The sequence below is a fragment of the Bombina bombina genome, chromosome 1 (genome assembly GCF_027579735.1).
Source record: "Bombina bombina isolate aBomBom1 chromosome 1, aBomBom1.pri, whole genome shotgun sequence".
Classification (NCBI taxonomy): domain Eukaryota; kingdom Metazoa; phylum Chordata; class Amphibia; order Anura; family Bombinatoridae; genus Bombina; species Bombina bombina.
Genome location: NC_069499.1, coordinates 295,681,363 through 295,705,321, shown reverse-complemented (window position 1 = coordinate 295,705,321; position 23,959 = coordinate 295,681,363). Strand labels below are relative to the sequence as shown.

Here is a 23,959-nt window from a genome sequence, read left to right as displayed (position 1 = left end):
TGCTCCTGACATTGGGATTTTTTGTTAGTGCGGTAGCTGTCAGTTACAAGGTTTGTAAGTGGGATCTAATGATTTTTACCTTTCTTACTTTGGATGGCTGTTGCCTCTCTCCATAGCCCACCTCTACTAAGCAGGCTCGATTATGCGATTTTAAACAACTTTCTAATTTACTTCTATTAACAAGTTTTCTTTGTTCTCTTGGTACCTTTTGTTGAAAAGCAGGGACGCATGCTTAGGAGCCGGCCCATTTTTGGAGCACTATTTGGCAGCAGTTTTGCAAGAATGTTATTCAGTGCTCCAGGTGCCTACCTAGGTATGTCTTCAACAAAGAATATTATGGGAACAAACTGATAATAGAAGTAAATTGGAAACTTTTTTAAATTGTATGCTCTATATTTGTTTTTAACCCTTTAAATGTCCTTCTTTAATAAATAGAATTGAACTGCCCATGGACTGTTTTAATTACCTTAATTTAAAGGGATAGTCTACTCCAGAATTTTGTTTAATAAGATAGATAATCCCTTTATTACCCATTCCCCAGTTTTGCATAACCAACACAGTTATATTAATATACTTTTTACCTCTGTGATTACCTTGTATCTAAGTTTCTGCAGACTGCCCCCTTATTTCACTTCTTCTGACAGACTTGCACTTTAGCCAATCAGTTCTGACTCACAAATAACTCCACAGGAGCGAGCACAATGTTATCTATATGGCACATGTAAACTAACGCTGTCTAGCTGTGAAACACTTTCAAAATGCACTGAGATAAAAGGCGGCCTTCAAGGGCTTAAAAATTAACATATGAGCCTACCTAGGTTTAGCTTTCAACAAAGAATATTAAAAAAACAAAGCAAATTCAATGTTAAAAGTAAAATTGTTTAAAATTGCAATCTGAATCGCGGGATTTTAATTTTGACTAGACTGTCCCTTTAAAAGCAGTCCTGCTTGCTAGTATTTTCTTATACTTCTTTCCAAGTCCACAGTGTGATCTCTTTCTAGAACATGTATTGCTCTGGGCAATTTCATTTACATTGCACATTATAAAGTGCATGAGTGACATAATTAGCTGTGTTGGTTCACCAGCAGCCAATCAAGTATCCATTTGATTTAAGCCATTGTGAGAGCGGTGTTTGCATTTGCCTCATCACTGTAAGCAAGAGAGTCATGTGTGACAATTAGATTTACAAACATAAACATCCTCTGTATTCCATGGATATCTGACTCTCTGGTGACACTGCAGCTTTTATTTAAACACTTTCCTTGGGTTTTATTTGGAAGCTTTATAGTTGGAATTCTTAAGCAGGATCAGGCCAAGCTGCAGTGTTGTTGACAGAACAGTGAGAGTCCTGTCTGGTCACTAGTCTGAAACTGAGAGTAAAAACACATCACTGTCTCCTGGCCCAGTAAAGATCATTTGACCTAGACTGGCTAACAACACTGCAAATGTGTTTATAGAAATAAAAAGGTCTTGTTTTGTACGTGGGAAGTAGAACATGCTGTCTTGAGGGCATTGTTGCACATTGCACTGCTGTTTGACGCATTGGGGTGGATCAAGGGCTTATTAAAGGGCCACTAACGTTTAAATTAAATGTTCATGATTCAGATAGAGCATGGAAATAAAAAATTAAAAAAAGAAAAGTATATTTTTGTACAGAGTCTAATAGTTAGGTATTGAAATGCCAATTAGGGCTGTGGGGGGTCAATAATCAAAGCCAGCTATTTCAGATACAATAATATCTCTCTTTACCACCCTCTACTGGAAGGTTAATTTACGTTATTTCCTGTTTGTATAGCTTTTCTACTGGGCATACAATCCTATTCATAGTTCGTATAGTTGGCTGCTTCAACAGGCAAAACCAGCTATTTCAAATACAAAAATGTCTCTCTTTACCTCCCCATTGGAGGTTAATTTACACTGTTGTATCCAGTTTACATAGCTTTTCTACTGAGCATACAAACATAATCAGTACAGGTGCCGGTTTTAAGGGGCAAAAGCAGCTATTTCAAATAACAAAATAACAATTGAATACACTCTAGCAGGTAAAATGGATAATTGAGAAAACATTCAAGGCAAAATTTTACAGTACAATGTGCCTTTAAGGAGTGGGATTGATAACTATTTGTTTTGACCTCTGTCACATGCCAAAGGCCTATACATGCCCAAAAAATAAATTGTGCCCACTAAAGATAACAGTATTAATGCAATCACATAGAAGAAGATAACTGTTTGAAACTGTATTTAATTCCATTAATAAAGGGACAGGAACACAGTGAGTGTAATATAAAATGTTTTATGATCTGTACTAAAACAACTTTGCATTATATTTTTTATTATTTATTTTGTACCATTTTCCTGTGCTTTAGGAATGAAACTTGTATATAAAAATATACACTGCAGAATTCTCAGGCCTAACCCTGCTACATATCTATGCCTTTTTGACTTCATCAGGGATTATTAGATTGCAAACTGCAAAACAAAGCCGTTTTTGCTACCATAAGTTATATCTCTAACATTGTCTGCTCCAGTAAAAGGCCTGGTGGTTTGGCTGCTCCAAATAAAGCTAGTGAAAGGTGGAGTTTAGCTATTGAAAAACAACGGCAGCAAATAATGTGATAATTTGCTTTGAAAATGTTTACACTTGGCTGATATGTTACAGAAATGTCCTGAAATTACTCTGTGTTAACTGCTCCTTTAAATGCAATGTATGCTTGCTTTTTGTAGGTCATGGAGAGTGTGATTGTGGAGAGTGTAAGTGCCACGCTGGCTTTATTGGTGACAACTGCAACTGCACCACAGATATCAGCGGCTGTGTGTCGGAGGATGGCCAGCTCTGTAGTGGGAAGGGCACCTGTTTGTGCGGTCAGTGCCAGTGCATTGAGCCAGGAGCCTTTGGACAGACGTGTGAGAAATGCCCAACGTGTCCTGATGCCTGTGGAACCAAAAGGTAAAAGCTGCATAATGCAATGGCAAATAAACGCTCCACAGCACCATATAATCCTTAAGTTGCTTTATTGAAGCATACAAAGAGACAGGTATGCAATGTTTCAGGATCACGGTCCTTTAATAGGGCATGATTGAGGGACTGTGATCCCGAAACGTTGCATACCTGTCTGTTTGTATTCTTCAATAAAGCAACTTAAAGGGACATGAAACCCATTTTTTTTTTCATGATTTAGAAAGAGCATGCCATTTTAAACAACTTTCTAATTTACTTCTATTATCTAATTTGCTTAATTCTCTTGATATACATTGCTGAAAAGCATATCTAGATAGGCTCAGTAGCTGCTGATTGGTTGTGGCACATAGATGCCTCGTGTGATTGGCTCAACAATATGCATCGGTATTTCTTAAACAAAGCATATCTAAAGAATGAAGCAAATTAGAAAATAGAAGTAAATTGGAATGCTGTTTAAAATTGTATTCTCTACTTGAATCATGAATTAAATATTTTGAGTTTAGTGTCCCTTTAAGGATTATATGGTGCTGTGGAGTGTTTACTTTGCTGTATGTTGTACTAGTTGGAGGTTGCCTTTCCTACGTGCACCTTCTCAAAAGAGATAATTACCTGGTTGCTGGTCTACATTTGGTCTCTGTTGCATAATGTTATGGGAGACTGTCAGTGTATATTTAAAGGGGTGTGAAACACATTTGTATAATTTCTCTCACTTTTTAAACATGTAGTTGTTATTTGAGTTAACATTCTTGATGACAAAATCCCGTAGAGACAGAAAGAGAGGCGCCACATAGGACAATATCGTCTGCACAAAGTACACAGAGTACACAAACAGACCAAGCAGATGGCTACTCACATAAGAGAAGGCACAAGCGGTGCCAATCACAACAGGCCGGGACCTCTAAGTCACCCGATAGACTAACTTCCAGCTAGCAGGAGCTGATCACGTGATGGTGTCTCACCGGTCGAAGGCTTTAGAGGCATCCTCGATGCCTGCGCCAATCAACTGGAATGGCTGGAGGGTGTGTGAAAAAGGGCGCTCATCCTCTGTGTCTCAGCAAAAGGATTACGATACCCACAAACACCAAAAGTAAAATACTCCGCAGAGCAAGGGTAATTAAAAAGTAACAATTTTATTAAAAACACATATATACAGCAACGCGTTTCTCAGCCATTTAGTGCTGTTTCATCAGGCTGTAACTAACTAAAATTCCTTGCTCTACATATATGACCCTCGAGCCAATCAGTGAACGGTTGCTGCCCACACCCCTATTGGGAAATCGGTAGTTAAAAACAATTGCTTGATAGACCATGCTACATTGAAAGCTAAAAATTACTATGTATTCTATAGCAAACATGCTTGTAGGCTAATAAATGAATGACAGAGGAACACTGAAAATAATACATTAATAAATAACAACATGATTTACAAAATACCCATAATTCACAATAATAATATGGACATTAGAATAAGATAGTATAAAAAGACCAATAGTGTGTATATATATATATATATATATATATATACACACATATATCACCATAACTTATATAATAAACCTAAAGAGGAAAGAACATTCTAAACGTATATCATATATAATACATGTGTAAACGTTAGTGAACTTTTTAAAGTGATCACTAAATATAAACATAAAAATATTGTTAATCATAAGGAAAATCACCCCCTAAATCGTTTTAAATAACATGAGTTTTAAATAACAAAAAATTAAATAAAATCTCGATCACCATAATAGCAATGTAGGCGATGACAAAAGTTACTTATTATAGATGATAGTATAAAAAAAAATATAATTAATAAGGACCACACAACGGGTCCATCAAATAGAAAAAATAATAATTAAATTACACAAAATCACATGATATCCCAGATACTATGATAAAAGTATAGGTGATAAAAAGAGCTACCTATTATAGGAGGGGATGCCAACTAATATAATGAAATAAATGTCCTCTGTAACTAGAACCCACAAGAATAAGTGGATTGAGGTGTAACTAATAAGTGACCCATATAATAGAGTTGCTAGGGGGACATTGGTAGATGACAAACTCTAAATACCAGTCTGAAGAATCTATTTAGGAATTAATTCTATCGGGGAAATGGAAAAGCATTTAATATCACCGTTATGTTTAGCACTACAATGTCTCGAAACACTATGTCATTTATAGTTCTTCATATTACCTATGAGCCTGCAAGCGGGTGACTCCTAGCTGTTACCCAGTGTAAGGAACTAAATGTGAGAAAATCCCAGGCGCCTACCCTAAGGAGATGAATTTCAAAGGAAACTCGAAATGAAATCTCAAAGCAAGATGAGCCTGTTTGTCCTTGGATTAATTGTGTATTGTTTTTATCTCAGTGTTTTTATTTCATTTGTAACACACTGTATTTTATCATGGATCCATGAAGTTTGCCTTGTAATTTGTTTTAATTTGTATTCATTGTTCTTAATCATCTGTATCTATATATTAAAATACATATATTTTATAACCACACTGGTATATCCGAAACTTTAACCTAGACTCCTTAGGGTAGGCGCCTGGGATTTTCTCACATTTAGTTCTTCATATTACGTTGATGTTCAGGCCACCTGATACTGAGCCACCTACAGGTGCGACCTACATATTGGATCCCACAGATTCAGGAGAGGAGATAGATCCTATAGTTAGATGCACAAGATATGTGACCAACTATGGAATAGATCCGTTTGGTCACATTAAATTGAAATTTTTGTTTCTTGTGTCCAATATGGACAGACATCTTGCATCTTTTCACCCCACATCTGTGAGATCCCTGAGGTATCGCCCTTTTGCCCGTTGTTAAAATTTTGGACACAGTGTTTTTCTTATGTTTCATTATTTAGCTTGGAGCTAGAATTTAATAGCCTTTTTGAAAACTATCGTAGGTTATGATTCTATTAAAAGGATTACTTTCTGTTATAATTTTTAAGCTAAACAACTAACATATTAAAGTTAATAAACATTAATTAAAACCTACTGACCTATATTTTTCCAAAACTAAGTTTCATATCGTTCTAAAAGTTATATCTTTTATTCGCCGATGATGTCACGTTATCCTGCCCACTATTTTCAGCACTGCATGTTCAAAATACTTAAACCAATAACTTTGTGTTTAAAGCGCCATTTTGAAACCTAGGTATTGTTAATGGATTGGTACAGAGCAAAGGATACCCAAGGAGTGGGTTTGGAAAACAATTCAATTTGCAGACAAGATTTCTGATATACGGTAGAGATATGTTAATGAAATGCTATTGATTAAAAGCGTATTTGGGGTAGGTAGTTAGTAACAGGCATAGAAAATATTTACTTACAGTGGCCCTTTAAGTTCCCTTAGAATCGGATGCTTAGTTAGGATATTCCAATGTTTATTTATTATTTGTTTTTATCAAATTATGATTGCAATTATATTGTGTAATAAACATTGTATGATTTTTCACATGATTTCCTTTCTGCACTACATTTTTTTTTTTGAAAAATATTCGTCCCTATCATCCAATTTGTCTCTTCTATATCCCTGATCTATAATAGGGGACGGATATATTTTCTCCATAAATCTTTCTTTGAGAATCATACTTTGCATGTCATAATCTGATAGTGTACTACAATTACGACATACTCGTTTAAACTGTCCATATGGGACATTCCTTTTCCACAGATAATAATGATTGCTGGTGAAATCTGGATAACTGTTACAGTCTACTGTCTTAAAATAAGTTGTAATAGTGACCTTCCCATTAACAAGCCGAAGATTAAGATCCAAAAAAACAATTGTCTCATTATTAATAGAGCTAGTAAATGACAGGCCCCTATCGTTATTGTTAAGATGTTCCACAAATGCATTTGCAGATGATATATCACCTCTCCAAGCGAAGATCAGGTCATCAATATATCGTCCATAGAATACCAGGCTCGCCCCATGTCTAGAGTCATAAATATATTGTTGTTTGAATTACCCCATATATAAATTGGCATAACTCGGGGCGAACCTGGTACCCATAGCGTTCCCCCTAGTCTGAAAATAGAATTCATCCTGAAACACAAAATAATTGTGTCTCAGGATCAGGGATAGGCAAGGTGTCCGTACACGGACACTGGTGTCCGTGACTGGCCCTTGCAGTGTCCACCGCCAGTTTTGCAGAATGATGGAAGTCAGAGCAGCCCGTTTAAAGAGGCTGCTGTTCTGTTTGTACTGGGACCCCAGTGAATGTGTTAGCAGCAAGGGGGTATGCATGCTTAGACCACCCAGGGGAGAGTGAAGGGTTAAAACAGGCTTTCTGCAGGGAATAGATCTAGGAAAGCTGGTAACAATTATGCCCTGCTTGTACACAGGTGGAATTAAGTCCTGCTTCACCACAGATACATATTTTATTTCTGCATGCTGATGGGCAGTACATGAAAAGTGCTGCCCATGCTGTATGGTCATTGGTATGCTGCAGTTGGGGATATCCAGTGAGGGAGGGATTATAAAGAATTTCTGTAATGAAGCATAATGCAGGGCAGCACTTTTCATGTACTGCCCTTCTCTACCAATTCTGCTGAATGGCTATTCCACGATAAATCCACTACCCTCTCTGTAAAGAGTGTTTTTAATGTTTTTTATTTGAAATGTACCTTAGTGTCCTTCACTAAGGTCTCTACTTTGGAAAATGTCCGCCACAGCCTTGGTTTGTGCCTATCTCTGCTCAGGATAAACAATATCAACTGCAAAATAAATTATTTTTGAGTCTCAGGTAAATAGAAGTCTTCTTCGAGATATCCAGACACCGCTGAAATCCCCATATTGTGGGGAATATTCAAGTACAACGCCTGGACATCACAAGTGATCCATATCATATCTTGAGTGATCACCAAAGATTCCAATTTCCTTATACAATACTTCTATAAAGAAAATAGTCGACATAGGAAGACATGTTGTGGGCAGGTGGGGTTTTTATGCATTTTAGGGAGGTGGTAATAAAAGGCATGATTAGGCTCCTTGGGGACCAGAAATTCCCTCTCCTTTTTAGATAACATTACTTCAGTATTTGCAAAGTCTACAAGATCTTTAAAGGGACATTATACACCCATTTTTTTTGCATATATGTTTTGTAGATGATCTATTTATATAGCCCATAAAGTTTTTTGTTTTTTTTAATGTATAGTTTTGCTTATTTTTAAATAACATTGCTCTGATTTTTAGACTCCTAACCAAGCCCCAAAGTTTTATGAAAATACCGTCAGCTACCTTCTCCAGCTTGCTCCTGTTTGTGTAAAGGGTCTTTTCATGTGCAAAAGAAGGGGAGGGAGTGTCTTATTTGCCACTTGCAGTGGGCTTTCCAGCTACCTTTTCAACAGAGCAAAACTGTGAGCTTCTAAGGAAGTTTTTAAACAGTTTTATACTGGATTTTTATATCAGTATCTGTGCATCTTATTCTTTATAGTAGTGTCTATTACATGCAGTTATATGAAAATGAGTGTATACTGTCCCTTTAAAGAACCGCCAAATATTGCAAGGTGGGATCATGAGTTAGTCAAGTATAATATAATACATCATGGAGGATCTTTCTGGCCTCCAAGAGGTAATCGTCAATATTCTGCAAGACTATCCCCCCACCCATGTCGGCCTGTCTAATGACCAAAGACTCATAATTTCTAAGGCTTTCTAAGACTTTTTTTCATTAGCGAATAGATTGCATTTGCCTATTTTATTTTTAGGGATCTGCTCTAGATCATCGCTCACTTTTTTTTTTACATTTTTAATATTTATTTTTAAACTATCAGGTAGTGCAATTTCTCTGACTGACATGGACACTTACAACTCTGTTTGTGGGTAATGTGAGGCATAATAATAAGGCCATCTTTTAATGCAAGAAATACATTTAAAATAATGTTTTATTCTTTGTTGTGTTTAATATATATATATATATTTTAAATGTATTACATTTGTTATGTTTTTGGAGATCTGGCCACTAATAGAGATGTGGGAATGGTCCCTAACAGCCAGAGGGGGCACTTGATCCTTGTGGGATCACTTGTGCACTGTCATGGGGCACCAAGGAGTGGATGGTTGTCATTGCATTCTTAGCATTTTTGCCATCACTCTGTTTAAACAGAAATAGAGCTTTTGATATTTTGATTTACCTATGAAAACTATATATATCTTTAAAGTAAACAGCCCTAGGTATTGATCTAGGCCCATTTTGGTATATTTGATGCCACTATTTGGCCAAAAATATTTACACACAACCAGTGACGTGCAATCACTAGAGGTAGGGGAGGCCAAAAAAGGATTTATTTATCACTGCTTTAAAAGAAAAAGTACAAAATGTTTAAAAAAAAATCACCTACATATTGCGCAATGGAGATGCACAAGCAGGTCTGCTGCCCTCCCCATTGTGCATCATGCTTGTTACTTTGGGCCATGGGCTCACAATAGCTGCGCCACCCACTGGTGGATGGTGGTACTAGCTTATCGCACGGCCCATTAGTGCCCATTTGAGGCGCTCTATTAACGGCCTCTTTGGAGCTGACCCAGGGGAGCCAATCAGCTCCTTGCGCACCTGACAACATCTTCATCACAAGGCCAGGGAGCGTTTACAATGTCTGAGCCTCAGATCAGCTGCTAAGTTAGGACTCAGAAGTGGCAAGGAGCGGCGAAATTGGAAGCAAGCATGCACATATACACATATGGATAGGGAAGGGAGAAAGGAGCATCTCAATTGTAAGTTTGGCCATCCGGACCAACGCCAACCTACTACTTCTGTCAGCAGGCGCAGTTGTTCTGCACGCAGTGCCGTGAGTATTGCTGCAATGCATATTGCTGGTTTTGACTCATTTACCAGCTATAAATAATCTTTTTGAGGATGGCTTTGTTGTTTTGGATTTTCTATCTTCCCGGTTTCTTCAATTTCTATCTTCCCAGTTTCCTGATAAATGGACTTTACGTTTCTTTTTTTAATGATATCCTGAGCAGTGAATGGTTTCTTACTCTTTATCTGTCCTATGTTGGAACACATTGTATTGATGATGGCCTTTAATATGAATTGTATACACAATCTTTTGCTATGACATCCTGAATAATTTAACCTATCCTGAGTTTATAGCACTCTACTACAGTAATTCAGAACTAGCATTTACACTGTTGTTTTCCCCTATATAGGCATGTTAAACTGCTGATGGCATTAGAAATGTATTGTTTGGCTTGTACTCAAATTTGGCACCCCCCTTTTTTCATTGGAATGTCCTCTGACTCTCCTATATACAATCAGATGAGCCATTTCCATAGTTGCCAAGAAAACCCCTGAGTGGTTATTGGTTACATACAAGACTGGAAGCAAAGTTATTTAAAGAGATACTAAGCCAAATTTTTCTCTTTCATGATTCAGATAGAGCATACAATTTGAAGCAACTTTCTAATTTACTCCTGCTATTATCAATTTTTCATTTTATCTTTCTATCTTTATTTGAAAAGTAGGAATGTAAAGCTTAGGAACCAGCCCATGTTTGGTGCAGCACTTGTAGCCACCAATCAGCAAGCGCTAACCAGTGTGCTGAGCCAAAAATAAGCCGTCTCCTAAGCTTACATTCCTACTTTTTCAAATAAAGATACCAAGAGAACAAAGAAAAAATGATAATAGGAGTAAATTAGAAAGTTGCTTAAAATTTGAATGCTCTGTCTGAATCATGAAATAAAAAAATTGGGTTTAATATCCCTTTTAAAGTCTAGTGCATGAAAAAAGTGAGATTTAAATAATGTAACTTGAGTTTAGAGTATTTAATTTGTAATGTATCAGCACAACTCCCATAAATACTATAACATCGCTAACACCCTAACCAGAGGATTAGACAATATAACATTTCTCATTGTTCTGAATATAATTTAGCAGTAGGAAAGAAAAAATATTGCAACCGCTATACTAAATGTATATATGCAGAAAGAAACAGTTCATTATGAATGACAGAATCTAGTCAAACTATTTTTTTTGTGGTATTACTGTTTGAATGGCTGTATACTGGATGTTTTTTAATTTATTTTAGTTTGTTAAATGTGTCTGTGTTGTTTAAATGAAACCTCCAATGTAGAGGTACATATACAAAATCAATCTAGTTACCAAAACAATTGTATTTTTTAATTAATTGAACAATTTGTCTTTTATAAATAGCCTTTCTATTGACCAACAAACACCAATTTAATCTTTAATTGAGATGTAATAAACTGTTCAGATAAAAACATTTAGAATGTAATCTACTCTGAGAGAATGTAATTAGAACACACATAAATTGAGGATAATGCGCAACATAATGTTCTGAGCTAATACATTTTTTTCTTAGAGATATTGTTTACTTTGTTGGCAAATTAATAATTGTTCGGACAAAATATAATTTAGCAATTAAAGGGAAAGTCAAAATTAAACTTGCATGTTTCAAATAGACCATGTAATTTTAAGGCACTTTTAAATTCACTTCTATTTTCAAATGTGCTTTGTTCTCTTTGTATCCCTTAATGAAAAAGAATATGCACATATACGCTAGTGGGGGCTGCTGCTTATTGGTGCCTGCACACATTTGTCTCTTGTGATTGGTTTACTAGATGTGTTCAGCTAGCTACCAGTAGCGCAATGCTGTTCCTTCAGCAATAAATAACATGATAATGAAGCAAATTTGATCATAAAAGTAAATTGAAAAGTTGTATGTTCTATCTAAATCATAAAAGAAAATATGGGGGGTTACTGTCCCTTTAAGGGCCAGATTACAAGTGGAGTGCTATTTAGAGAAACTTTATGGCAGCAGTTTTGCAAAAATGTGTTTAAAGGAACATTAAAAACACAAATTATAAGCTGCATTTGTCAAATAAGCATATTATTTTCTTTTTTTCTTTTCACTGATTTCCCTGTCCCCCAGAACAAAAAAGGACAGTAAACATGGTTTTAATGTATCATTAATGTTTATATATATATATATATATATATATATATATATATATATATATATATATGTGTGTGCGTGTGTGTTTCTCTGGCATTTTATAGCCAATGCCTCACCGCACGTCACTGCAAACTACTGCAGTCATGTGACAAAAGGTTATAAAAGCTTTTCTGGGATCCCCTTTGTTCATAAATAGTAGACGCGCATGGCTTTGCGCAACTTACTTTAAATTTCTGGCAGTGAAGGGGCTAATCAGCTTGTAAGGTTAATTATTGAGGCAGAGTAGAGATTACCCTCCCACCTGAAATTCACAAACATGTATTTCCTGCTACTTCCAATGTCAAATTGTTAGCAATTTGTCATCATATGAAAATGTAATTTAGACTAATGCTGTGAGTGTTAGTCCCACATTGTCTCAAAGGCGGTAGAGGTGTTCAGGACAAGCTCCCCAACTCAATATACAATAATTTTCAGTAAATCTTGTGCTGTTTTTTACATTGCAGAGATTGCATCGAATGTAGATTGTACCAGACTGGGCGACTGGCTGATAACCATACATGTCACAGACTCTGTAAGGATGAGATTGTCACAGTTGATTTGCTTGGTAAGTAGTATTTTTAGCAAAGACATTGCCAGGTATGACTAGTGGGTAGTAAATATGCAGATATTCTAGGTTTTTAGCTGCATCCGTGTGCTGGTTCCAGATGATTAATCCAAAAATGACTTAGTTACTAAAGTAGTGTTATTGTATACAATATACTATTCTGATCCTGGTCTTATTTCCATCTTCAAAAATCTAAAGGATTAAAGTTGAATTCTTATAGAATAAATCAACTTTATTGTTCTAATTACACATATTTTGCCACGATATATGGCTCTTATGTTTGTTTTTTCAGATTGTGAGCTGTCAGTGTTTTCTTAAACTGTGCTTAATGTTTTGCATCTCCCCATTTCAAACATTTAAGTCTATTGCTAATTTGGTCCATATGTCCAAGCAGGAAACCCCTGGCATGTTAAGGAATTCCATTCTTCCCCAGAGTTATGCGTTTCGCGTGGAGAGCTGGAGCTGACACCATGTTATTGGCCCCCTCCCTTTTCTCATTGCTCGTCGCCAGATGATCCCAGATGCTGCTGAGCTGTCAGTTCAAGAATTTATTTGGATATTTTTAATGTCAGCAAAACTATTTTAGTAAAATGGTCAACTTAATAACAAATCTTTATATTGTAATTAGGTACTGGCCTGCACACTAGCTGCAAAACAGGAACAAAATGTGAGTTTATATATATATATATATATATATATATATATATATAGAGAGAGAGAGAGAGAGAGAGAGAGAGAGAGAGAGAGAGAGAGAGATAAAAAATATACAAAGATCAGCACCCACATCATCAGCCACTCTGTGCATGGCCATTGTAAATTTAAACATAGAAATAGTTGAAAGACAGGATCCGGTGTAAGTCCCACTGTGTCCATGATACATGGGACCAAGGCCTCTGTGTGTGGCTGAAACGTTATGCTTTTTGTAACATTAAAGGTGATATTTTGAAACTCTCTCATGCTGGCTTTTACTGTTGTGGACACAGTGGGATTTACACTGGATCCTGTCTTTCAACTATTTCTATGTTTTTATGTTTTTATATATATATATATATATATATATATATAGATACATACATACATACATACATACATACATACACAAAATCCCTAAGTCTTTCTTCATTGGCCTTGAGTGAATTTTTAAGTCATACTGTTTGCATAAATGCTTCCTATATTTGATACATTGTTTGTAAATATCTATTTACGATTCTATAGACTGGTCCAGGGAAATTGCATGATATAGTTAGATAAATCAAGACACGCTCACCAGTGATTTGTCAGCAGATGTTTTGTTGGGGTTGTAGTCTCTGATATTGCTTCCTGTGGTGTTGTCCTGTTACGTGTAGCATAATATATCATATGACATGATAGTTGATAGGTATCGAAGAAAAGTGAGATTGACTTTCAAAACTATATGGTAAGGTTAGACTCCAACTGCTGACCTTCTGTCAATTATTTTAAATGAATCCCCCAAAGTTGCAGCAAATTGTAATGTGGCTAGAATCATTTGGAATATTCATAAGTGTACCAAGCAATCACATCTCATACACTTGGTAAAACATAGCAGAAATGATTCTACGTGATCTAAACAAGTTACAATCTTTGTATGGGGAGATTTATTTTGTATGATATTGAGGTTTGTTTTGCAATATTTTTGAGCCAAGTCCATAAGAAGATTATGATTTCATGTGAAAACAACCTTGGCCAAATAATATTTTGTTTTTAGGCCCTTATTACCAAGTCTATAAACTTCAACAAGGAGAAAACCAACAGTACAAGTAATTTGAACTGAGTATTTAGCAGCTATTGAAATGATGTTTGTGAAATCTGAAGATAATAAGTGTATGCAGATATGAGATTCCATAGGCTATAAACTCAAAATTACATTCACCATAAAATATGTAAAAAAAAAAAAAAAGCAAGAAAACAAAAAAAAAACCTGTAACTTAAATTATTTTGGCTACATTTAACCCGTCCCTAAAAATGAAGGTTTTTCCATTACTCCAGAGAATCCAAACCCCTGACCCTCCTATATAGGCTCCGTAATTGGCTAAATTACTTACTTTGCATGCAGATCCTTTGAAATGCAGGTAATCATTTCTGTTGTATGAGTATTTGCTAGATTATTTTTGGTTGTTACAACAAATATACATAATTTTTTTTAAGTTTGTAAAATTCTGCTATTTGCCTATTCCTAATATCTATTGGTTATAACTTTGTTTTTGTCTTCCCATACCAGAAACAAGCAATCCTGAAGCTGTTCTGTGCAGTTACAAGACTGAGAAAGACTGTGTCATGAGATTTATGTACACTGAAGAGGAGGAAAAGTCTATCCTCACTGTTCTCCGGGAACCAGGTCAGTAAAAATAAATAACTGGTTTCCATTAAAACTCTTACCTGGTATAGGGAACAATATGCTGTTACAAAGAGCAAGCAGTTTATCAATTTACAAACTTTATCAAGCTGCACAGTGCAGTTTTGTTATAACTGACCAAAGTTCCTCAATGACCTGAGTACTCAGGCAATTTTTGCTGGTGCTGCAATGCAATATGATGATAACTAAAACTAAAATGTGAGTTCAAATCTCAAAGGTATGGAAGCTTTTTCCTATTAGTTAATAGGGTTGCCCGATGTCTTCCACAATTACACTGGACAATCTGTAATTGGCAAAATGATAGGTACCTTGGGTTGTCTAGTTTAAAATACACATAGTTTGGGGGTCATCTACAAACAAATAAATGTAAAACGTTCCAAGGCTTTTACATGTCCAGATCGTTTTTGAAAGCCTTGTTGAGACGAGTTTTAATCTCCTTTGTTGTGGGGGATAATATGCATGATATAAATTATATCCTATACAAATACAAAGTAATTGCTATGTAGCATGTTGCAGGGTTCATAAAGCTACAGTATACCTATGGTTGGGGTATGTGTGGAGAAAACACACCTTGTATGGTAAGCTAAAGGAAAACTAGGCACAATAGTGAATGAATGCAAAATAATGAATGTGCAGAACATGCTATGATCTGAGATGTCATTGCAAAAAAATACAGCATATCTGCAGAAAAAATGGGACGCATGCAGGAACTGTTAGCTGTTTTTCTTTGCAGCGCTGCTCCAGATCAAGCTGTTCTCTCCAAATAGTGCTGTACTTTGACTGCACTCGGTAAGTTTTCATTAACACAGTGCAACCAGAGTGAAGTGCTGTTGAAGAGAACAGTCAAATACAGAGCAGGATTGGTTCTTATGGATTTTTTCAACCCCTCCCCCTATCCTTTCCTCATCTGCAAAGCTGTGACTCCTGAATTTCTTTGCTCATTCAAAATGCAGTTTAATGTCCCCCTTGTCAACTATATAGAGCAGATACATGGATAGAACAATGTAGCTAACAATTAAATAGCTAGGGCAGTGAAATGCTTCAGTGCTGCAAATAATTTGCATTTAAAATAAATCCATTAAATATATTCTCCAATTTGTTAGCAAAATTGTAATTGTTTTGCTGTCTAGGGACATAATAAAATAGTTTTGCAATCCAGGGACATAATCACTGCAAATTGGGGAATAAAAGAGTTCAAAATCTCTCTAGATTATTGCTACATTTTCCCTGCCATACATGCATATTACAGCAATCTTTACCCTCCGCAGAATGTGGCTCTGCACCTGACGCACTGACTGTCTTGCTGGCTGTAGTGGGCAGCATTCTACTGGTTGGATTGGTTCTTCTGGCAGTCTGGAAGTTGCTTGTTACTATTCACGATAGGCGTGAATTTGCAAAATTTCAAAATGAACGAACAAGAGCCAGATATGAAATGGTAAGTATGCCCTTTGCACATCACTCCTTTGTATGCAGTTTACAAGTTAGCTAAATAATCTGTCGATTTTGGATTTCTCAAAATTAGTGCCCTTTAAAATGCTATGATTAAAGGGAGTTAGTTAATATAAAGTCTATTAAACAGATTACATTTCCCTTAAATGTGATTTCTTCTGGATTCCACTGACCTGTTTAGGTCTGCTTAGCCATATTTGGGAATCTTTAGTATGAGATCATTGTGTGTTTTTAATTATTTAATTTGATTTATATATTTTATTTGTACAGCAATAATCTGAGGGGCGACCTTGCTGTTTATAGTGCTCTCCATATTTTCTTGATTTTGGGGTCATATTCAGGCATTTTGGGAAATAAGTTTACCTATCTATTCTAGTTGCTCTAAATTTCCAGAGCTGAGCGCATTTATCATTTTCCTTTTTCATTTTGGCGATATGGAAGGCAGTCATTTCATAACTGAAAAGGAATGGGAGAAATAGAGGGAGAGCACTGAAGAAGAAACAGGGACTGTGCCTGAAAGCAAATGTTTTGTAGAAAAAGGGGAAAGAAAAGGAATTGGATTAATTGGTGTAGAAGTAGAAATACAGTTTTCTTCAGCATTTGACGGCATAAATCATAGGGTTGCCAAATATCCTGATTTCACCTGAACTGTCCTGGAATCTAGAGCATGTCCTTGGTCATCCATGCCATTGCAGACATAGACAAAGGAGGAGGAGGGAAAGAGTCCTTATAGTGCTACAGACACAGTAATCATCATATGCAGCAACACATAGTGCTTATAGTGCTACAGACACAGTAATCATCATATGCAGCAACACAGTGCTTATAGTGCTACAGACACAGTAATCATCATATGCAGCAACACATAGTGCTTATAGTGCTACAGACACAGTAATCATCATATGCAGCAACACATAGTGCTTATAGTGCTACAGACACAGTAATCATCATATGCAGCAACACATAGTGCTTATAGTGCTACAGACACAGTAATCGTCATATGCAGCAACACATAGTGCTTATAGTGCTACAGACACAGTAATCATCATATGCAGCAACACATAGTGCTTATAGTGCTACAGACACAGTAATCATCATATGCAGCAACACATAGTGCTTATAGTGCTACAGACACAGTAATCATCATATGCAGCAACACATAGTGCTTATAGTGCTACAGACACAGTAATCATCATATGCAGCAACACATAGTGCTTATAGTGCTACAGACACAGTAATCATCATATGCAGCAGCACAGAGTGCTTATAGTGCTACAGACACAGTGATCATCATATATAGCAACACATAGTGCTTATAGTGCTACAGACACAGTAATCATCATATGCAGCAACACATAGTGCTTATAGTGCTACAGACACAGTAATCATCATATGCAGCAACACATAGTGCTTATAGTGCTACAGACACAGTAATCATCATATGCAGCAGCACAGAGTGCTTATAGTGCTACAGACACAGTAATCATCATATGGAGAAGCACAGAGTGCTTATAGTGCTACAGACACAGTAATCATCATATGGAGAAGCACAGAGTGCTTATAGTGCTACAGACACAGTAATCATCATATGCAGCAACACATAGTGCTTATAGTGCTACAGACACAGTAATCATCATATGCAGCAACACATAGTGCTTATAGTGCTACAGACACAGTAATCATCATATGCAGCAACACATAGTGCTACAGACACAGTAATCATCATATGCAGCAACACATAGTGCTTATAGTGCTACAGACACAGTAATCATCATATGCAGCAACACATAGTGCTTATAGTGCTACAGACACAGTAATCATCATATGCAGCAACACATAGTGCTTATAGTGCTACAGACACAGTAATCATCATATGCAGCAACACATAGTGCTTATAGTGCTACAGACACAGTAATCATCATATGCAGCAGCACAGAGTGCTTATAGTGCTACAGACACAGTAATCATCATATGGAGAAGCACAGAGTGCTTATAGTGCTACAGACACAGTAATCATCATATGCAGCAGCACAGAGTGCTTATAGTGCTACAGACACAGTAATCATCATATGCAGCAGCACAGAGTGCTTATAGTGCTACAGACACAGTAATCATCATATATAGCAACACATAGTGCTTATAGTGCTACAGACACAGTAATCATCATATGCAGCAGTACAGAGTGCTTATAGTGCTACAGACACAGTAATCATCATATATAGCAACACATAGTGATTATAGTGCTACAGAAACAGTGATCATCATATACAGCATCACAGAGTGCTTACAGTACTACAGACACAGTAATCATCATATGCAGCAACACATAGTGCTTATAGTGCTACAGACACAGTAATCATCATATGCAGCAGCACAGAGTGCTTATAGTGCTACAGACACAGTAATCATCATATGCAGCAGCACAGAGTGCTTAAAGTGCTACAGACACAGTAATCAGCATATGCAGCAGCACATAGTGCTTATAGTGCTACAGGCACAGTGATCAACATATACAGCATCACAGAGTTCTTACAGTGCTACAGACACAGTAATCATCATATGCAGCAGCACAGAGTTCTTTCAGTGTATCAGATACAGTAATCATCATATGCAGCAGCACAGAGTCCTTACAGTGCTACAGACACAGTAATCATCAGGTACAGCAGCACAGAGTGCTTACAGTGCTACAGCCACAGTAACCATCATATGCAGCAGCTTATAGTGCTTACCATTCTACAGACACAGTAATCATCAGGTACAGCAGCACAGAGTGCTTACAGTGCTACAGACACAGTAATCATTAGGTACAGCAGCACAGAGTGCTTACAGTGCTACAGACACAGTAATCATCAGGTACAGCAGCACAGAGTGCTTACAGTGCTACAGCCACAGTAACCATCATATGCAGCAGCTTATAGTGCTTACCATTCTACAGACACAGTAATCATCAGGTACAGCAGCACAGAGTCCTTACAGTGCTACAGACCCAGTAACTATCATATGCAGCAGCACAGAGTGCTTACAGTGCTACAGACACAGTAATCATTAGGTACATCAGCACAGAGAGCTTATAGTGCTACAGGCACAGTAATCATCAGGTACAGCAGCACAGAGTGCTTTCAGTGCTACAGGCACAGTAATCATCATATGCAGAAGCACAGAGTGCTTACAGTGCTACAGACACAGTAATTATCAGGTACAGCAGCACAGAGTGCTTACAGTGCTACAGACACAGTAATTACCAGGTACAGCAGCATAGAGTGCTTACAGTGCTACAGACTCCGTAATCATCAGGTACAGCAGCACAGAGTGCTTTCATTGCTACAGACACATTAATCATCATATGCAGCAGCACAGAGTGCTTTCATTGCTACAGACACAGTAATCATAAGGTACAGTAGCCCAGAGTGCTTACAGTGCTACAGACACAGTAGTCATTATATGCAGCAGCACAGAGTGCGTACAGTGCTACAGACACAGTGATCATCAGGTACAGATGCAAAGTGTGCTTAAAGTTCTACTGACACAGTGATCATTAGGTACAGCAGCACAGACTGCTTACATTGCTATGGACACAGTGATCATCAGGTACAGATGCATAGAGTGCTTACAGTGCTGGGGAGAGAAATCATCAGGTGCAGATGCACAGAGTGCTTGTAGTGCTGGGGAGAGAGAGATCATCAGTTGCAGAGGCACAGAGCGCTTGTAGTGCTGGGGTGAGAGAGATCATCGGTTACAGATGCACAGAGTGCTTGTAATGCTGGGGAGAGAGAGATCATTAGGTGCAGATGCAATGAGCGCTTGTAGTGCTGGGGAGAGAGATCATCCGGTACAGATGCACAGAGCACTTGTAGTGCTGTGGAGAGAGAGATCATTATGTGCAGATGCAATGAGCGCTTGTAATTCTGGGGAAAGAGTAAACATCAGGTTCAGATGCACAGAGCGCTTGTAGTGTTGGGGAGAGAGATCATCAGTTGCAGTTGAAGAGAGCGTTTGTAGTGCAGGGGAGAGAATGATCATCAGGTACAGATGTACAGAGCACTTGTAGTGCTGGAGAAAGAGATCATCAGGTTCAGATGCACAGAGCGCTTGTAGTGCTGCGGAGAGAGAGATCATCAGGTGCAGATGCACAGAGCGCTTGTAGTGCTAGGGAGAGAGATCATCAGGTGCAGATGCACAGAGCGCTTGTAGTGCTGCGGAGAGAGAGATCATCAGGTGCAGATGCACAGAGTGCTTGTAGTGCTGGGGAGAGAGAGATCATCAGGTGCAGATGTACAGAGCGCTTGTAGTGCTGCGGAGAGAGAGATCATCAGGTGCAGATGCACAGAGTGCTTGTAGTGCTGGGGAGAGAGAGATCATCAGGTGCAGATGTACAGAGCGCTTGTAGTGCTGTGGAGAGAGAGATCATCAGGTGCAGATGCACAGAGTGCTTGTAGTGCTGGGGAGAGAGATCATCAGGTGCAGATGCACAGAGCTCTTGTAGTGCTGGGGAGAGAGATCATCAGGTGCAGTTGCACAGAGCTCTTGTAGTGCTGGGGAGAGAGATCATCAGGTGCAGTTGCACAGAGCTCTTGTAGTGCTGGGGAGAGAGATCATCAGGTGCAGTTGCACAGAGCTCTTGTAGTGCTGGGGAGAGAGATCATCAGGTACAGATACACAGATCGCTTGTAGTGCTGGGGAGAGAGATCATCGGGTACAAATGCACAGAGCGCTTGTAGTGCTGGGGATAGAGATCATCAGGTACAAATGCACAGAGTGCTTGTAGTGCTGGTGAGAGTGAGATTATTAGGTGCAGATGCACAGAGCGCTTGTAGTGCTTGGGAGAGAGATCATCTGGTGCAGATGCACAGAGCGCTTGTAGTGCTGGGGAGAGAGATCATCAGGTGCAGATGCACAGAGTGCTTATAGTGCTGGGGAGAGAGAGATCATCTGGTGCAGATGCACAGAGCGCTTGTAGTGCTGGGGAGAGAGATCATCTGGTGCAGATTTACAGAGCCCTTGTAGTGCTGGGGAGAGAGATCATCTGGTGCAGATGCACAGAGCGCTTGTAGTGCTGGGGAGAGAGATCATCAGGTGCAGATGCACAGAGCGCTTGTAGTGCTGGGGAGAGAGATCATCAGGTGCAGATTTACAGAGCCCTTGTAGTGCTGGGGAGAGAGAGATCATCCGGTGCAGATGCACAGAGCACTTTTAGTGCTGGGGAGAGAATGATCATTAGGCACAGTCAGCATCAGATGTGTAGAATTGAGAGAATGCACTGGGTGCCGCTGCAACAAATGCCTATAGTGCTAGGTTTAGCGGCCAGGAATAAGAAGGCATAAAGTAAAGTTGCACCATGTGTTTGCTGTACTTGGGAGGGAGAAAGCAGCAGAAGCACCAGAAAGCACTGTCGAGCGTGCTGCCTATTGTATATGCCGTATGTGAAGCGTGTGGATCACAACAATGGCTACACCACATCCCCTTTAAAAAAAAAAAAAAATCTAATATTGGCTGATGAAACCTTTTCCAACCATTTTACTCCCTTATTATGATGTAGTTTGTTAGAGGTGAGAATTACATGGTATTTGCTCAGTCATAGTTAACAAATGTCAGTGAGCAGCCAATAAATCACAGTCTTATATGTTTAAACATGTGTTTGTTTCTTTGACTTTTAGGCTTCCAATCCACTCTATCGGCAGCCAATCTCAACTCATAACTTGGATGAAGTTTTCAGTATGGTGGGCAAATCCCATAATGGCACGATGGACGGATTTAGACCCATTAAAGAGATGGAGTGAGATCCTCTTTAACCTTTAATGGAGATTTTTTTCTAAAATATAAATAAAAACAACAGCGCAGGAAGGCACGTGTCTCAGACAGAGCTTATTTGCACAATTAGTTCTCTGCTGGGCGGTTAGACCCACAACTAATAATTCACAGCAGAGACTGGGAGTCATTCCGAAAACACTGCAAAACGTTGTTACTGCTGATGAAACTGCTTCATGACAAGAGGATAGTAGCTCCATATCCACAAACCAAACTGATACAGCACTGTTTCTTAACTGGTTCTATCAGGATCATAAACCCAACAAGCCTTTGAACTGTGATGTACAACAGGACTGGCTCAGTTTTGCGACAAACAAATGAGGACATTTGAAAGTTTACGTAATACGTAGGGTAGAGATGGGTTTAATACAGTTGTGCCATATTTTTATAACATAATACTTCTATATTTTTATTGTGATTATTTACTGAGGTGCGCACAGACAGTAAATCCAACTGTACGTTTAATGATCAATTCATCTGCTTTTTAGGAATACAGAGAAATTTGTTTTAAATGTAACAAATCATAGTCTCCCAATAGTCAGATAGTAAAAAAGCATCACATTTCTGTTTTTGGTACATGCCAGGAAGAGTATTTGGCACTTTTTCTATCATTAAATACATTTTAACAATAAGAAAACATTTCTTCAATTTATCCCAAGGACCAACACAGGGTAAGATATGATCACTGTACTTGTTACCTGTCAGGTAAGTGTTAGCTCAGATAATATATTTGGGTAAAGAATGTACTGCTGCAATGTTTGTAATAACCTTAAATTAATAAAGGGAGAAAAAAAAAACAGTTAATAAACTTGATTCCGAGCACAATTATTTATTCTTCTATTTTGCTCAGGACAATACAGCAGATATGTGGCAAAATACAGGCCAAGTAGTGGTATATGTACCTGTTAGTTTTGTTTTTTATTTTGTAAAGGGGAATGGGAGCGACAGTAATGGTAATTGATGGAAAGAGGTTAAAAAAATAAACATAAATTTGTAAAACAATTAACCCATGCAGGGGCGGAACTGCGACTGGGTCCCTGAGGGAGGGGACCCAGCTTACAAAAAAATAAAAAATGTTTTCTTCAATAAAAAACATTGACCTGCCACTGCCTGCACTGATATCATGTGAGTGTGACATGATGCTTCACTAGTGTCTCTGACTACAGGGGTTAGTGTTTCTGTTTTACCCATTGGTGTTTGTGTGTGTGTGTGTGTGTATGTATGTATGTGACTGTGTGTGTATGTATGCATGTAAGTATGTGTGTATGTAACTGTGTGTTTATTTATGCATGTATATGTGTGTGTGTGTGTATGTATATGACTGTGTGTGTATTTATGCATGTGTAAGGACCTTGCCCTTACCCAAGATGGCTGCTGTAATAGTTGTATTGAGGAAGAGAAATGCCATCTGGGAAGGGGGAGGAGTTGTTAGGGCTGAGGAGATTTCTTAGGTGTTAAGAGAAGTGTGGAGCTTTGCACAGACTTTGAAATGGGGGAAGAAAGTTGCTGTTTCCAAGCTGAAAGAAGTTATTAAGACTAATGCATGGATTCCAGAGACAGTTCAGAAATTGCTACATGTGGCTGCTGAAGACAGAAGTTTGAACCTTTTATTTGTACTGTGAGTGTCAGCCATTATCTGCTGTTTTAAGATCTCCATAACTTCATGTTAACTAAATGCAAGAGAAAAGATATACTAGTCATATCTGATGTGCTGCAGAGTTGTTGTATATTAAAGAGATAACCCAGAGAATATTCCAGAAGTTATTCTGCTTAAACAGTTTGCATAAATACACTAAATGGATTGCACAGCTGCATTACATAAGGAAAGTA

General features: G+C 37.9%; 1 protein-coding gene across 1 annotated transcript in view; it reads left to right on the top strand.

The window, feature by feature from the left end:
• The window catches only part of LOC128657712 (integrin beta-5-like), a 32,260-nt gene extending 9,323 nt beyond the window's left edge, over positions 1-22,937 (top strand). Inside the window, exons 3-7 of the mRNA XM_053712117.1 lie at positions 2,726-2,948; positions 12,401-12,501; positions 14,741-14,857; positions 16,144-16,310; positions 21,979-22,937. Of these exons, the coding sequence (XP_053568092.1) occupies positions 2,726-2,948; positions 12,401-12,501; positions 14,741-14,857; positions 16,144-16,310; positions 21,979-22,101 (731 nt within the window). The 3' untranslated portion in view covers positions 22,102-22,937. The remainder of the gene's footprint in view (positions 1-2,725; positions 2,949-12,400; positions 12,502-14,740; positions 14,858-16,143; positions 16,311-21,978) is intronic.
• Positions 22,938-23,959: the final 1,022 nt, after the last annotated feature.